Source organism: Chiloscyllium plagiosum, chromosome 1, assembly GCF_004010195.1.
Source record: "Chiloscyllium plagiosum isolate BGI_BamShark_2017 chromosome 1, ASM401019v2, whole genome shotgun sequence".
In the NCBI taxonomy this organism is placed as follows: Eukaryota; Metazoa; Chordata; class Chondrichthyes; order Orectolobiformes; family Hemiscylliidae; genus Chiloscyllium; species Chiloscyllium plagiosum.
Genome location: NC_057710.1, coordinates 77,167,407 through 77,185,717, shown reverse-complemented (window position 1 = coordinate 77,185,717; position 18,311 = coordinate 77,167,407). Strand labels below are relative to the sequence as shown.

The 18,311-nt window shown below is 41.3% G+C and overlaps 1 protein-coding gene across 3 annotated transcripts in view; it reads right to left on the bottom strand.

Moving 5' to 3' along the window:
• Positions 1-18,311, bottom strand: part of LOC122549760 (protein FAM149A-like) — a 115,209-nt gene that overhangs the window by 6,364 nt on the left and 90,534 nt on the right. For all 3 annotated transcript variants that reach the window (XM_043689735.1, XM_043689746.1, XM_043689755.1), the window contains exons 10-14: positions 12,801-13,028; positions 10,945-11,049; positions 9,340-9,433; positions 8,726-8,851; positions 5,197-5,275 (exon numbers count right to left, since the gene is read on the bottom strand). In XM_043689735.1, the coding sequence (XP_043545670.1) occupies positions 5,197-5,275; positions 8,726-8,851; positions 9,340-9,433; positions 10,945-11,049; positions 12,801-13,028 (632 nt within the window). The remainder of the gene's footprint in view (positions 1-5,196; positions 5,276-8,725; positions 8,852-9,339; positions 9,434-10,944; positions 11,050-12,800; positions 13,029-18,311) is intronic.

The following is an 18,311-nucleotide window of genomic DNA, read 5'->3' as shown; positions in this document are numbered from 1 at the left end:
GGAAACATGTTTCTGCTGATGGGTGAGTGCCGAACCAGAGGACACAGCTTAAAAATACGGGGTAGACCATTTAGGACAGAGATGAGGAGAAACTTCTTCACCCAGAGAGTGGTGGCTGTGTGGAATGTTCTGCCCCAGAGGGCAGTGAAGGCCCAGTCTCTGGATTCATTTAAGAAAGAGTTGGATAGTGGAATCAAGGGTTATGGAGATAAGGCAGGAACAGGATACTGATTAAGGATGATCAGCCATGATCATATTGAATGGTGCTGCAGGCTCAAAGGGCAGAATGGCCTACTCCTGCACCTATTGTCTATTGTCAATTGTCTAATTCATAAAGTTGTAATTGAAAGCTAATCTAATGGAAACCATAAAATCATTGTTGATTTTCATTTAACATTTTTAAAAAAATCTGGTTTATAAATGTTCTTTTGGAAAGGAGAATCTGTCTACATGTGACTCCAATTCCAGTGGTCATCTCCAGTCTAGCCACTCAGTTGTATCTAACCACTCCAAAGTCTAATTAAAGGAGTGAAACCAGACAAATTATCTGGTACCAACCAATTGTCAACTGACGACGACAGTAGCACAAGTATTGTCAATACTGCAAACTTATCCTTACCAACATCTGGGGACTTAATACAAAATTGGGAGAGCTATGTCATAGATAAGTTAAGCAACAGGTTGACATGGCATAATCCTGTGAGAATACCTATGTTTGCAAACAATGTCCCAGACACCACCATCGCTGGGTATGTCCTTTCCCACCAACATACGGAGGAAACATTGAGGGCAGCAAGTACAAGAATGTAGCTCTGTCTACCACATGCTGCATACTGTATTTTTGCTTCACCGCATTTTTAAATACGTCTGGTGCTGCCCCTGCCATGCTCTCCTCTACTCTTCATTGGTCACAGTCAATCCCTTAGCTTGATTGTAATGGTAGTGTGGGAGAACTGCTGGGCATGAGGTGTAGATTATTGTGCAGTGAAACTTTTGCTGTTGCTGATAGCCCACAGCTCCATGTGAATAACCAGTTGAGTTGTTATGCTACATCTGCTCCAATTTTGTCCCATTTAGCAGGGTGATTATGCCACACAATAAAACTTACCCTCAATGTTTCTTTGTCTTCAAAAGGACTTAGTTATCACTTCTATCAATACTGTAATTTGCAATAGGAAGACTGGTGATGAGGGCAAGTACATTTTTCCAACTTGTTGATTCCTTCATAGCTTGCAGCAAACCCAGTCTATGTACTTTCAGACTCAGCCAGCAATGGGGCTACCAAAATATTCATGGTGATGGGTGTTTCAGTCTGGGCATAAGATGTATCCAGAGTGTATTTTGTGCCCTTGTCTCCCTCAGTGATTCCTCCAAGTGCTGTTCAAAATGGAAGAGTACTGATTCATCAGTAAGGGGCAATCAGCAGGAGATTTCCATGCTCACATATAACCACTTCATTGTCTCCGGCATCAGTATTAAGGAATCCCAGGGCAACTCCTTTAGTATGCTGCCAACTCCGATGGGGCAGGACATACTCAGAGATAGTGATGGTGGTGTCAGGGACATAGTTGTAAAGTAGGAGTACAACTGTAGCTGTTGCTTGATTATTTTGTGGGACAGCTCTCTCTATCAAAGTTGGCAGAAGCCTCCAGATAATGGTGAGGAAGACTTTGCAGGCTGACGGGACTGTTTGCTGTTGTATATAGTTCAATGTCAGGGGGTCCGTCATCTCTTTATTTAGGCTTTGTAGCAAATGAATGGCTTGTTAGATCATTTCAGAAGATACTTAAGTGCAACCATATTTTTGAGAGTCGAGTCACATGAAGGCCAGACCAGGAAAAGATGACAATTTTTTTCCCCTAAAGGGCATTAGACAGACTTTAACTGACATGATTTTAATTCCAGATTTTATCAAATTTAAATTTCACCATCTGTCATTGTGGAATTTGAACTTATTTAATTCCCCACAGCATTCTCCTGGGGCTCTGCATTAGTATTCTGGTGACATTACTCTATACCATCACCTCACCCTGATTCTACATCCTTCACTCACTGAAAGCAATATCTTTCTATTGATTGCCCCATCATTTCATAATTTCAAACACCTCCAGAAACTGCCCAGAATCTCTCTTCTCATGAAGAGCCCCAGTCTTTCAGGTTTTTTTATATGTTTATATTTTTCTGCACCAAGTAGTATTTCAGTGAATTTGTCTCTTTCCTATGGCCAATACCTAGTTCACCAAGGTACACAGAGACCAGAGGGAATGCAGTTTCACAGAATAGCAGTGTCCAAAAAAATTATCTTGTATTTCTCCTATTCTAATTAATCCTTTCATATAAATGGTACTGTCTTAATTTTATTACTCTTAATATGAAGAAAATAGATAGATGTGAAGAATAAACTGCATTAATATTGAAGGAACTAATTTTAAAACATGTCTCAGTCAATGACCTTACAACTGACATGTCCCCTACAAATGGATTCCTTTTAAATTCTAAGTACATTCATATCTTCAAAATACACATCATTATATGTTGTGGTTGTGTTCGCCGAGCTGGGAATTTGTGTTGCAGACGTTTCGTTCCCTGTCTAGGTGACATCCTCAGTGCTTGGGAGCCTCCTGTGAAGCGCTTCTGTGATCTTTCCTCCGGCATTTATAGTGATTTGTATCTGACGCTTCCGGTTGTCAGTTCCAGCTGTCCGCTGCAGTGGCCGGTATATTGGGTCCAGGTCGATGTGCTTATTGATCGAATCTGTGGATGAGTGCCATACCTCTAGGAATTCCCTGGCTGTTCTCTGTTTGGCTTGTCCTATAATAGTAGTGTTGTCCCAGTCGAACTCAAATTGCTTGTCATCTGAGTGTATGGCTATTAAGGATAGCTGGTCATGTCGTTTCGTGGCTAGTTGGTGTTCTTGGATGCGGATCGTTAGCTGTCTTCTTGTTTGTCCTATGTAGTGTTTTGTGCAGCGAAACGTCGGCAACACAAATTCCCAGCTCGGCGAACAGAACCACAACAATGAGCACCCGAGCTACAAATCTTCTCCCAAACTTTGACCATCATTATTATATTTCCATCTATGTACATCTTCTTATTAAACCTGTGGACTGATGAACTGGAAGGTCCTTCATAAGAGTCCATGATCCATCAGAGGATGGCCAGCTAGGACTCCCAATGGAAATCAAAATTGGTCCGTCAACAGTGAGAAGACAGCAACTACCAGCTGAACTTGCCTGAATCTGTCACAGTTAGATATTTTGGATGTTTATACATCATCCCTGTCTCAAAATAACAAGATATTGTGAGCATGCTAATAGGATCTCAATACAGCAGGACCAATCCTTGAGGTTTTGATTTTTTAAGCTTTGCACACTCTGCAGCTCGATAAATGAAATATTCACTATGTTTGTTGAATTTTTACTTTAGGTGCTTGAGATATATGAAAGCATCACTGTTACAGAGAGATTCTATTAGCATAGTCTCCTTCCAATGATTTTTTTTTTTACAGGTTCCAATCAAATGGAAATTGCAGAAGCTAAATGCTATTCATCTTCCATTTTATTTTCTAAAATAATTGGAAAATTAATCTTTTATTCATCAGATTAAATAAAAGCCTTTCCTATGACGTTAATACTTTTTCAAGTAGAATAGCTATATAACTCTCGAGCTGGAAAGTTAAACCTGCAGATAATACATTTTAAATGCACCAAAGTTATCTAATTCCATAAACAAAATCAACTTGTGGTACTTATCAAATGTCCTGTTTTGGCCTGTTAGACATCACTCTTATAAAGCCTGGCTGCTGGCCCAAAAAGAATATCTCAGCATCTATTAGCTGTAATTTTCTGTTCATTAATCTATTTTCCTATATTGCCCATCCCTAACTACCTGAGCAGGCAGTGATGACCTGCCTTCTTGAACTGCTTGCAGTTCACTTGGGTTGGGGTAGTGTAGATAAACAGAGTGCTGTTAGGAAGGGAGTCTCAATTTTTTTTATCCAGTGATACTGAAGGAATAGTGATATATTTCTAAGTCAGGATGGTGAGTGGTTTGGAGGGGAACTTGCAGGTGGTGGTGTTCAATCATCTGCTGCCTGTATGCACTAGATGGTGGTGGGCAGGATTTGAAAGGTGCTGTTTAAGGAGGCTTGCTAAATTTCTTCAGTGCATCTAGTACCTGGTATACACTGCTTTGTGCACACAGTGCTAATCAAACAGTTCTTTTGTTCAGGCTTCTTGGGTACCGTTGGAGCTGCACTCATCCAGGCAAGTGGGGAGTATTCCATCACATTCTTGACTTATGCATTTTAGATGGTGGATGGACTATAGGAAGTCAGGAAGTGAGTTACTCATCACAGTATTCCTCATGTCTAACCTGCTGTTGTAGCCACTGTGTTTATATGGTGAGTCTAGTTGAGTTTCTGATCGATGGTTACCCCCTCCCCTGAAATGTTGATAGTGGGAGATTCATAATGGTGACACCAATGAATGTCAAGAGGCAGTGGTTAGATTCTCTCTTATTGGAGATGGTCATTGCCTGACATTGTGCAACATGAATGTTGTTTGCCACTTGTCAGCCCAAGCCTGGACACTGTCCAGATTTTGTTGCATTTGAACACAGCTTCAGATTCGGAGGAGTCATGAATGGTGCTGAACGTTGTGCAATCATTAGTGAATATCCCTGCTTCTGGCCTTATGATGGAGGGAAGGTCATTGATGAAGCAGCTGAAGACAGCTAAGCCATCTCCGGAGACACTTTCAGTTCCACATCGGTGACTTGTCCATTTACTTAGGATGCTGAATTTTTTTTTAAGAAAGACCCTACTCACTCTACTAAGAACCAATTTTGAAACAACCAAAATGTTTGGTATCTGCACATTATTAATACAAAGGCATATTTCCTCCCCTTCTCACTGAATTCTGTTCAATGAGTACCAAAAGACCACAACCAAGTGCCCACTCTTCATTTCCAAGCCTCAAAACTAAATATTGGAATGATATTAAACAGTGGTGACCATTATAATGGAGATTCATTTTGTCAAATCCAAAGTTCACTGGTGCATTTTCTAGCTGGGGTTATTAGTTAGCAACCAGAAGATATTTTATTCCAAAGGTTTGCAGTGAGAATGCTCTCACGCTCATAGAAATCCTCCCGAGTTTCTGGTAGAATATGCGAAGCAGAGTGCTGCTTGCTTACCTGTGAAGGAAGCCCTCCGTGTTCGAGCATGACTGTTATAGTCCATTGGTGTGAAAGACCGTTTGAATGGTGTATCGGACTGAAATGTAACATATTTTGCATGTCATTGCATTAAAGTCATTCCATGCCAATGCAGAAGTTACTAAATACAATTATGGACCATGGGGCTATTCCTATCTTTTCATGAAGTTTTTTTTCACAGACTTTAAACAGTAATTGTTGACTGGAGCCATGTAAAATCGTGCTATCAACAAAATATTCACAGATCTATGATGCTACTTGGAACTATTTTAAAGGTAGCAATTTAGGGTAGACTGAACTATTGCATTAATTAGTCCCTCTTTAATGGGAAGAACAATATCATGTTAGTATCAGTGTAAAAAATATTTATAGCATCATTCGCAACCACATGACATCCCCAATCCTCTCCCAGGTAATAAAGTACTTCTAAAGTGTAGTCATCCAGCTTTTATCAAGAAAAACAACAGAACTTGTGCACAGTGAGGACTTAGAGATAAATCACCAGATCATTGTGTTTTGTTGTGGTGTTGTTTGATGAATGAATGTTGGCCAATAGACCAGAACAGTCCTTTTCTTCTTCAAAAAGTAAAAATGTATCTTTCACGTCATACACTGATTGTCCATTATTTTCTGCAACACATTCTCATCACTGTTAACTAAAAAATACGGAAAGTTCGGCAAATTGATCTTTCTTTATTACCGTGAACAATCGGTTTGACTAGTTGGTACATGACCTTTTACTGTGAAATCTGAAATTGAATGCATCCAGACTCAAATTCTTCTCTTTAATGTCAGTGAATATCCTGTACTAACTGAAATTTTAAACAGTTAGAAACTTATGCACTTGCAGGAACCAGACTAACATTTTTACTCAAGGAAACTAGAATGAGACTACAGCGGAAACTAGAATGAGACTACAGCAGAAACTAGAACAATTTACTCTTGTGCAATAGAATTGTACCAAAATAGATTTAAGGTATATTTCTGAGGCACAGAAGAGTGCGAGCTTTGCGTCTTACCTGAATATACTGTTTCTGCCCTCAGCCCCTCATGTCAGCATCAGTGATCAAGCATCTATCTATTCTAATCCCATTTCTGGTACTTGACATGTAGCTTTATATTTAATGACACTTCAAGTGTTCAGTTAAATGCAGTTCCATCATGATCTCCCGGCCCTTGCAATGCCTCAATGATAAGATTCCTATATGCCCTCTTAACCACCTGAATAACATGACCTGCTGCCTTCAAGTATTTGAGGATACGCACAAGGTCCCTCTGATCGTCTATATTTCCGAGGAACTGACCATTCATTGTGTACACATTTACCTTGTTAATTCTCCCAAAATGCATCACTTTACACTTTTCAAAAGTAAATCTATTTGCAATTGTTCTGTGTAAATGAGCATAATGCTTATATCATCCTGTAGTCCAAAGTTTTCCTCCTTGCTATTTACCACCCAGCCATTTTGGGGTGGCACAGTGGTTAGCACTGCTGTATCACAGCGCCAGCACTATTGATCACCCCACCAAAATGGGCAGCACAGTGGTTCAGTGGTTAATGCTGCTGCCACACAACGTCAGGGACCTAGATTTGATTCCAGCCTCAGGTGACTGTCTGGATGGAACTTGCACATTATCCCCCTATCTGCATGGGTTTCCTCTGGGTGTTCTGGGTTCCTATCAGTCCAAAGATGTGGTTAGGTTGATTGGCCATGCTAAATTGACCACAGTGTCCAGGGTTGCGCAGGCTAGGTGGATTAGCCATAGCAAATGCAGGGTTTTGGGGAAAGGATGGGACACTCTTCAGAGGGTGGGTGCAGACCTAAAGGGCCAAAAGGCCTCTACTTGCACTATCAGGATTCTATTTGATTCTAATTTTCATGTCATCTGCAAACTTACTGACAATACCTCCTACTTTCATATCCGGATCATTCATGTACATTACAAACAGCAAAGAACCCAGCGTCAAATCATATGGTATCCCATTGAAAACAACCTTCAACTATTATCATTTGCTTTGAGACACTAAGTCAATTTTGGATCCAATTTACAAAATTGCTCTGTGTCTCCTCTAATGGTCTTACACACACCTGCACAAAGCAGACAGGTGCACACTACCTTTGAATGAATCAGGTGTTACAACATTCTCATGCACCACTAACATTTTTCTGGCCGGGATGGACTTTATTATAAACTGTTTCATATAAATGAGTAATTGTAACATGCAAATACATTGCACATCACAGGCCTTTATAGTTTTTGTCATTTTACCATGCTATCTCAATCTGCCATCAGGAAATCACCTCTCATGTCTGTGACAATGCTGTAACTTCAAAAAGATTATTTTATCCTGGGTTTTTTTTTGAAGAAAGGTTGTAGAGGCAGAGATAATGAAGAGTCTAGAGAGCTGGAGTTTTTTTAAAAAACAATTCAGCAATGGAAGGAGAGGGTGGCCAGTTCTCCCAGTTCAGGTTTTCCTAGTTTTATTTAAGCTGTAGCAGTTACAAGACGTTGGAGTCCAGATGGGTTGCAAGCTTCAGTAAATGATTCCTAACTGACTTTCTCTGAAATCTCTATGGACGTTGTTTGCTCCTGCATGTAAGAAGCTGTGTTTGAATTTACCTTTTCACCGAGGGGGGTGTTTATGGGATGTTAATATATTGGAACAGTAAATTAGTTAAGTTGTTGTACAGGGTCGGTTAAGTTTTTCAATAGTTAAGTTATTCTAAATTTCGCTTTATTTTGTTTGTGGTTCAACAGTGTTTAAATAAATTCTGTTTTGCTTAAGTCCACGTGGTAAGAGTAATAAGGGTATGGAATGCTTTGCCTGCAACGGTACTAGATTCGCCAAGTTTAAGTGCATTTAAGTCGTCATTGGACATGCATATGGACATAAATGGAATAGTGTAGGTGGGATGGGCTTCAGATTAGTATGACAGGGCGGCGCAACATCGAGGGCCGAAGGGTCTGTACTGCGCTGTAATGTTCTATGTTCTATGATTTGACCAGTTGTATCACACCAAGAACACCCACTTCACATCCTATCTTTAAAATAAGAAAAAATGGTTAAGGTCTAGGCTACCTTCTTAAATTATTTTGAGGGGTCTGGAATGGTTCATAACATGTCACACTGCCCACTCTTGAGAGATCCATAAAATTCCACCCAACCCCACACCGGCACCATTCTGAGGAGGAGCAGAGGGCTTCTCTTTAGAATCCTCGCAATTCTTCTCCTCCTGTTAAAAACTGATCATCTGGTCATTACCCAAGGTTTGTCAGATCTGCTGGTTCCATTAATATTTTCTAAGTGCCTTCCTATAACTTGATTAACAATAGATTCAGCATTTAGCAGATAGTTAATACAAAAAGCAATGATGTAACAAGAACTATTTAAGCTTCTGCAGAACACGATAAGAAAACATGCATTCATCTCCCCAACATTACTAATATTTTCATGTGTGGTAACTTTATATTCAGGAATTTAATGAAAATAAATCAAAGGTCTTACCCGAAATGTATGTGTTGTATTCGGCCGTGAAGAAGTGTCGATTGTGATTGGTCGCTCCCTGAGAGTCTGTCGACCTGTTCCTTCCCCAATGGCACTTGACACTCTGCTATGTGAGAATCTTCCTCTCTGCGAAAGACAGTTTTTGTATCATTTTTAAACTAAACGATTACTAATGATAATCTAATGTTTGTAAGTAGAAGATGTGCCCCTATGGAACGTTTGGGAAATTTATTGTGAAAATGGACAACGTTAATCAACTTTTCCCACAGGCATTTAGATATGAATTGCATAAAAATTCTGCGAGTTTCTTTTTTCAAATTTCTCTTTCTTTTTCATTAATACAAGCACATATTGATTGGTCATTGTCCATGTGTATACCTAGACAAAGTGCTGATGAATGCTGAATATGGGGCCACATTAATATAAAGATTAAATGTAAGAGATCATGGATGGTGACCAGAAGTGGGAATTCTGCCTAAGGTTGTTGCAGTTAATTATATGCTCCCAAGAATTTGGCTTCAAAATTCTAACAGCACCAACACATATAAATTCAGGTAACAAATACAGATTTAACTCTCGAAGCATGAATCTATTAAGGTCTCCATCCATCTTACCAGTTGATATCTTGATCCAAATGAGGGAAATTGTGCTTCTGTTGTTTCTGTATGAATAGGTGGTAATTGGTTATTACGAGCAGTGCCAATGTGCCTGAATAGATGAGAATTAAAAGCCTCTTTAGCATAATAAAAAATAATACGACTGCTCTCAACCGGATGTTCTTAGGGCATTGTTTAAGACTTGAATTAATGAATAATCACAAACTGCACCATAGAAAAATTGTCAACCAAAACAAACATCATTTCCAATAATCGATTAATGATGTAATGTTGGAATATTAATGTCCGATTTTATGTCACATATGGAATTGTACTTGATGAAATGTAAAGTAATATGCAGAGGCTTTCAATTAATGGTCTAAATGATAAGCAAAGCTTGAACAATTTACTTCTATCATAGAATGCCTGTGAACCAAACTATCTGGGCTTCATTATTTAAAAATATTTCCAACTGTTCAAGTACAAACAGAGGATGTTTATACTGCACCAATTTGTTCCATTCTCAGCTGTAATTGGCACCGCCGTTTTTACTGACAGTCACTGATGTATAATATTTGTTCAAATGGACAAAGACAACACTAATGAACATAGATTTAGCAGCCAAACATTTTTTTTTAAATCTTAGTGGGTATTTTTGTTCACTCATGGGCTGTGGGTGTCACTGGCTGGTCAAGCATCGATTGAGTATCCCTTGTTGCCCTGGAGAAGGTCGTGTAAGCCACCTTCCTGAAACACTGCAGTCTGTGTGCTGTGAGTAGACACACACGTCTGTAAGAGAGGGAATTCCAAGACTTTGGCCTCGTGACAGTAAAGGAATGGTGATACATTTCCAAGTCAGGATGGTGAGTGGCTTGGAGGGGAACTTGCGGGCACATCTTATTCCCTTGTCCCTCTCGACGGCCATTGTCATGGGTTTGCAATGTACTAAGGATCCTTGTGCAGTGTATATTTGAGATCATTTAAGTGGTGATCACTCTGAACCAGTGCCAACCATTTGCAGGATTTTAGCTCTGGAGTAAAAGGTTTAGAGTGAAGCCGTTTAATTATTTTTTAATCAATCTCCAGGAAAGGTGGGATTTGAACCTGGATTTTCTGACCCAGGGTAAGACACCATCACTTTGTCTCAAGAGCCTGGAGGGTAACTGGAAAATCCAAATTGGCCTTCTTTAATTAGCCTCACTAGGGCTTTATTTAATCTCAACATGTTTTTAATGAGCCCTATCAGCTATATAGACAAACCAGTCAAGTGTGTGTCTCAGGCTCACCTGTGGAGGTGTCCAGTGCGGTGATCAGACTTTATCCTGTACACAGCACTCTAGTCACCAAGATACAGGTGGCATGAGGTAGTTCTCTGGTATATGCAGCACTGTTGCTGTGGTCCTTCTTTTCATTGGCTGCTTATGAGAGTGTTTATTTAAAAAAAAAATCAAGGAATCCAAAAAAAAATTTGTATGGAAAACTGAGAATATAGTGCAATTTATACAGGACTCTTCTAGATAATTTTCCTTCTACTTCACATGATACTTTAAGTAATAACTTATACCAGTCTGTTCTCACATCAGGACACAGTGCTGGTGCAATTTGCCTAACAGTTAAGCTTACCTCTTAAATGTGAAGTGTTGATATAATTGCTGTCTTGCTCCACTGTAGGTTTTAGCATTACTTTCAACATATTGACTACTCTTGTAAGTTGCAGAAGAGTTTGCACTATTGGATAAACAAGAAAAAATACTTTGTCAAATGCAATTGATTTCTAACGATATATATTTATTGAGGTAGACAAACAGGAGGGTGGAAGAACACAGCAAGCCAGGCAGCATCTGGTGGTGGAGAAGTCAACACTTTGGTTGGAACCCTTCTTCAGGACTACAGGTTACACCCAAAGTGTTGACTTCTCCACCTCCTGATGCTGCCTGGCTTGCTGTGTTCTTCCAGCCTCCTGCTTGTCTACCTTGGATTCCAGCATCTGCAGTGTTTTTATCTCTACCCAAATATATTTATTAAGAGCAGTGATGTTATGACTGCTTGAGAAACTTTCCTTCTTCAACAGATTTTTCAATTCTACTGGTAACAACTTGATTCGGATTCTCAAAAGGATTTCGGTTGTGGAAATACAAGTGCATTTTGTGAGAGTGTTTAAATGAAGCTTTTCTTTCTGGTAGCGATTTTAGCCATTTCTGTGATCCCATAGTTAGTTTATACCAATAACCTTCAATAAAGTGTAATGATTAGATTAGATTACATTACAGTGTCGAAACAGGCCCTTCGGCCCAACAAGTCCACACCGACCCGCCGAAGCGAAACCCACCCATATCCCTACATTTGCCCCTTACCTAACACTACGGGCAATTTAGCATGGCCAATTCACCTGACCCTGCACATCTTTTGGACTGTGGGAGGAAACCGGAGCACCCGGAGGAAACCCACGCAGACACGGGGAGAACGTGCAAACTCCACACAGTCAGTCGCCTGAGGCGGGAATTGAACCCGGGTCTCAGGCGCTGTGAGGCAGCAGTGCTAACCACTGTGCCACCGTGCCGCCCACAATGCTTTGAATTAAACTGAATGTGCAAAATATCCAAAATTCATTCTTTATCAAACTCTTCCCATGCACTGTCCATGTCAGCCCATGACACCTCACCCCTTGACTCTTGCATCTTCCATGCCAAATTTACCATTATGGGGAAACATTAGGACAGGTGCAAAAATGAAATATGATCAAAATTTGTAAAATCCAAAAGAACTATGGATGTTGTAAATCAGAGACTAAAATAGAAATAGCTGGAAAAGCTCAGCAGGTCTGGCAGCACTTATAGAGAGAAATCAGAGTTAACGTTTCTGGTCGAGTGACCTTGCCTCTGAATTGTTTTTCCAGCAATTTCTGTTTTTGTCAAAAATGTTAGGGTATTGCTTGATGAATTCACTATTTTTAACAAAAATAGAGTCAATGACAAAAAACACATCTAAATTGCTTCAATTTTTTAATTACTTATAGAAACAAATCATGTGCATTCATTGCCCCACTTCAATATTTTTATAAATGCAAAAAGGTGTCACTCAAGCTCTGACCTGACTGACATTGCACAGTGAAAATGAATTTTTGTGGCTGGTGCCAAAGGGAACTCAGTGTTGGCTTCGATAAAAATCTTCCCACAGAGATTTTGCAGGCAGTAGAGCTTAGGCAGACGTCAGGTCAAATTTTGTACCATCAGGACAAGATCTATGGCATCCAGCAACAGAGCAGGATGGAAGTAGACTGATCAGCCAATCAGATTGAAGCATTCTTACCAACATTTTAGTCAACAATTTTAAGTTTAAATTGCTCAGGATTCACTGTTTTTATTCACTGCCTTCAAATCATGATTTTCAATTCACTTCTAGCCATTCTGCCTGCAACTACACAAGTTACTTTGCAAACCTAAATTAACACTTAATTTTTTTTTTAAAAAGCCCCTTACAGTTTAGTTCCTCGAAGAATCTCATCACTGTAGACGTTTGCAGCCTTTGTCTTTAACAGCTCTGAACCGAGGGACGGCAGCTTACGTTGTGAACCTGTCTTTCGTGAAGATGCCTGCATGATACGGGATGCTGACAGAACACTGTAATCTGTACTCCGTCCCAGGCGATTACGTATTGTGGACAAAATACTGGAGCCTGCACTGAACTGCTTTTCATCCTGCTCACACCTTTAGATGGGTGGAAGAAATAGAACATTATAAATCACATCCAGTATATGTATTGAAAGTTCCCCCAGAACCTGTGAATCCAGAATGAAAGAAAATCCAAATTAATGAAGTACCACGGAGCACCTCAGGCCCACTCCGTCCAAAGTTTAATGGATTCTTTCCTCAAGAATGCATTCTCCACCATTCCCTGGCCCTCTCCCCCATATCACCTCATGATTCCCAATTTTAGGGAAAAAAATTAACTTCATTTCCCCTAACGTCTGCTGAAATTGAAAAGATTTAGGAAGAACACCTATCAGGAGTCCAATTTTTGTTTTGAATTTTCTATGCAGTTCAGATGGAGTACAGCTGCTGAGAGACAGAAGCAACCCAGCTCATCCTCAGCCTTTATGACAAAACCCTTTGTGTCCAGCAGGATAACCGAAACACTCATCTATCTCTTCTTCTGAAAAAGCCTCAGAATTCCTCTCATTGTTTCCTACACAAACTGAGGCTACAAACATTGCAGCAACAACCGCCTGAGTTCAGTGGCACCCAACTTTGTGTGGGAGAAAGTGAGGACTGCAGATAATGGAGATCAGAGTCAAAAATAAACTGTGGTGCTGGAAAAGCACAGCCGGTCAGGCAGCATCTGAAGAACAGAGAGTTGATTTTTCAAGCATAAGCCCCTGATAGGTTCCTGATGAAAACCTTATGCTTGAAACGTCGACTCTCTGCACCTCAGCTACTGCCTGACCGGTTGTGCTTTTCCAGCACCACACTTTTTGACACCCATCTGAGAGTCTCAATATGTCAACTGAAAGCCATCTATTCTATATGAAGAAGAATTCATGTCTTGTACTTGATTTTTATTTGTTCAAGAGATTTAGGCTTCTTTGGATGGACTAATAGTTATGCTCATCTCTAAGTGCCCTGGAGCAAGCTGCTTTCTCTAGCTGCTAATGCCCATTTGGCATAGGGAGACTCAAGATGCCATTAAGGAGGGAGAGAGTTCCAGGATTCTTACCCAGTGACAGTAAAGGAACAGCACTACAGTTGAGCGAGATAGTGTGGAGTGAGAAAAAGAACTTCCAAGTGGTGTTCCAATGTTCAGCTGCTTTTGGCCATATAGATGATAGTGGCCGTGAGTTTGGAAGGTACTGTCTAAACAGCCTTCTGCAATGTATCTTGTAGATAGTACACATTGCTGTTATTGAGCATCAGTGGTGGAGGGAATGAATGTGGTGGGAATCAAATTGGCCTCTTTGTCTTGGATGCTGTCCAGCTTCTTGAGTGTTGTTGGAGCTGCACCCATCCAAGCAAACAGGGAGTATTCCATCAAACATCTGCCTTGGTGGGCAAGTTTGGGGAGTCAGGTGATTACTTGCTCACTGGAAGAAAACTAGGTCCTGACCTACGCACAACTACAGTGTTTGTATGACTAGTCCAGTTCCGCTTCTGATCAGTGGAACCCCAAAAATGTTGTTGATGGTAATGCCATTGAATGTCAAGTGGTGATAGTTAGATTTTCTGGAGTTGAAGATAGTCATTGCCTGGCATTTGTTGCACAAATCTTACTTGCTACTTTTTAAAAATAGCGTGATGCTGGAAAAGCACAGCCGGTCAGGCAGCATCCGAGGAGCAGGAGATTCAACGTTTCAGGCATAAGCCCTTCATCAGGAATGAGGCTTTTGGGCTGGGGGGCGGGGGCTGAGAGATAAATGGGAGGGGGGAGGCAGGAAAGGTGGCTAAGAATGCGATAGGTCCCAACCCCAACCTCCTCCCATTTATCTCTCAGTCCTCTTGCCCACAACCTTCATGCTGGAAACATTGATCCTCCTGCTCCTTGGATGCTGTCTGACCTGCTGTGCTTTTCCAGCACCACATGTTCTAATCTTTGAAGTTTCAGATCTTTTGTCCATATTTTAATCAAAGTTGTAATGAGGTCAGGAGCTGAGTGGCTTTGACAGAAACTAAACTGAGGTTAGTTAAGAGGTGAGCCCAAAACAAGGGCAATTATGTTAATAAGAAACCTGAGCTATCTGATGTGAACTGGCACATTATGCTCGGTTATATACCAATCAAGACAATGACAGGTTTTTAAATAGGATTTTTAAGAATGCTCAGAAATAAATTCTTAGGATAAAAGGATGTGGAGGAGCCAGTATTGGACTGGGGTAGATAAAGTTAAACATCACACCACACCAGATTATAGTCCAACAGGCTTTTTTGGAAGCAATAGCTTTCTGAACACTGCTCCTTCATCAGGTGGTTGTGGAGTATAAGATCATAAGATACAGAATTTAGAGCAAAAGATTAGTGTCATACAGTGATACATTGAACAAACCTGGATTGTTAAGTCTTTCACCTTTTAGAATGGGTTGCAGGTTTCGGTTCATTAATATGTAAACACCAGAATTTTTTTTATGTCACCTTCTCTCGAGAACTTAAGGTTTTATAAAAATAGATAACACGCAGGACTTATACACTTAATGGTAAGGTCCTAGGAAGCGTTGCTGAACAAAGAGACCTTGGAGTGCACGTTCATAGCTTCTTGAAAGTGGAGTCGCAGGTAGATAGGATAGTGAAGAAGGCGTTTGGTATGCTTTCCTTTATTGGTCAGAGCATTGAGTACAGGAGTTGGGAGGTCATGTTGCGGCTGTACAGGACATTGGTTAGAGGGGAAAGATATAAAAGAGACCTAAGAGGCAACTTTTTCACACAGAGGGTGGTACGTGTATGGAATGAGCTGCCAGAGGAAGTGGTGGAGGCTGATACAATTGCGACATTTAAAAGGCATCTGGATGGGTATATGAATAGCAAGGGTTTGGAGGGATATGGGCCGGGTGCTGGCAAGTAGGACTAGATTGGGTTGGGATATCTGGTCGGCAAAGACAAGTTGGACTGAAGGGTCTGTTTCTGTGCTGTACATCTCTCAGCTCAGACAATATATTAGAAGTGTAAGGTTAGAGGCTGAATGTATCCCAACCTTGAGTCAGACTGATTCTATTTCCAAAGTGTAATTCTTTATAAATTCCATGCATTGACTGCCTACAGATTTTGCACCTTAAGCAAAATAGAATGTATCTGCAAATATAATTCTGCAAATACATATTCACCCCTAGATTTGTATGTGTCTGTGGGTGCATGACAGAGAGAAAGAGAGAAACAGACAGACACAGAGACAGACACAGAGAGCGAGAGCGAGAGACAGACAGAGAGAGAGACACAAAGAGAGCAGAGCGAGTGAGAGACAGACACAGAGAGAGAGACAGAGAGCGAGAGCATGAGCGTGAGCGTGAGTGTGAGTGTGCGTGAGAGAGTGTCTTTGCATGCATGAAGGTTTGGTAAATTACGTGCGTGAGTGTGGAGTATGAGCCTGTGAGAGGGTTTGCACGTGGCAGAGTGTGTGAGTGCATGTGTGTGTTTGAGAGAGAGAGAGTGTATGAGAGAGGGTCTGTGTGAGTTTGAGAGAGTATGTAAGAGTGTGTGTGTACGTGTGCTTATGCACGTGCATGTGCGTGTGCAAAAGAGAGAGCATATAATGTAATTGGGCTATTTGTAATGTGACATGAACCCAAGATCCTGATTAAGGCCATCCTTATGAGTACTGAACATGGCTGTCAACCTTTGCTCAACCACTGTGCACTGTTGCGTATCCCAGAGTCCGCCTTGGAGAATGGTCATCCGAGGCCGAATGTCCTGGACTGTTGAAGTGTTCCCCGACTGGGAGGGAACATCGCTGTCTGTTGATTGTTGTGCAGGGTCCATTCATCCAATTTCGCAGCATCTCCTTGGTCTCACTAAATGTACCATGCCTCAGGGCATCCTCGCGCGGTGTATCAGATAGACAACGTTCGTCAAATCACATGAGTACCTGCTGCGTCCATGGTGGACGATGTCTCCACATGTAATGGTGGTATCTGTGTTCACACAAACACATCTTGCAGTGGTTGCCCTGACAAGGTTGTAAGGTGTTGTAGTCAATGGTTTTTGAAGCGTGGGCAGTTTGCTGAAAACAATGGTCTGTTTGAGGTTTGGTGGTTGTTTAAAGGCAAGAAGTGGAGGTGTATAAAAGGTTTCGGTGAGATGCTCATCCTCAGGATGAATGTGTTGCTGCCTGCGAAGAACATGGTGCAGTTTCTCAGCTCCTGGGGAGTCCTCACTGGACAACAAAGGATACCCTATTTGGTTGCAACTGGTGTCTGTCTCCTGAGGAGGTCACTACGGTTCCTCGCTGTGGCACGTCAGAACTGGCGATCGATGAGTTGAGCATCGTACCCTGTTCTTATGAAGGCATCCTTGAGCACCTTCAGTACCCGTCACGTTCCTTTTCATCTGAAGAGATCCTGTACATACATAGGGCTTGTCTGTAACGGTGGCTGTTTTAATATATTTAGGGTGGAAGCCAGAGAAGTGTAGCATAGTGAGGTTATCTATGATTTGGAGATGCCAGTGTTGGACTGGGGTGTACAAAGCTAAAAATCACACAACACCAGGTTCTAGTCCAACAGGTTTAATTGGAAGCACACTAGCTTTCGGAGCGACGCTCCTTCATCAGGTGATTGTGGAGGGCTCGATCGTAACACAGAATTTATAGCAAAAATTTGCAGTGTGATGTAACTGAAATTATACATTGAAAAATTGATTGTCTGTTAAGCCTTTCATCTGTTAGAATACAGTGATAGTTTCACTTCTTTCATGTGTAAATCACAAAACCCTTTTTTTTATAATTGCATTCTTGGGTTAGCTGTTAACAATGGTGATAGCTAGACAATATGTTGAAGGTGTTAGCCCCCTGTGTTCTCTGTCTATGACCTGATGTCTATGACCCGGAGGCATGGTACATTGGGGAAACTGAGCAAAGGCTACGAAAATGGATGAATGGGCACCACACAACAATCAACAGACAGGAGGGTTCCCTCCCAGTTGGGGAACACATCAGTGGTCCAGGACATTCAGCCTCGGACCTTCGGGTGACCATCCTCCAAGGTGGACTTTGGGACAGGCAGCAGAGGAAAGTGCTGAAAATGTGTTGCTGGAAAAGCGCAGCAGGTCAGGCAGCATCCAGGGAACAGGAGAATTGACGTTTCGGGCATAAGCCCTTCTTCAGGGCTTATGCCCGAAAGTGGAAAGTGGCCGAGCAGAGGCTGATAGCTAAGTTCGGTACCCATAGGGAGGGCCTCAACCGGGACCTTGGGTTCATTACACATTACAGGTGATCACCATTGCACTACACACACACACACACACACGGACACAGATACACACAGACGCGCACACAGACACCCACACACACCCTTA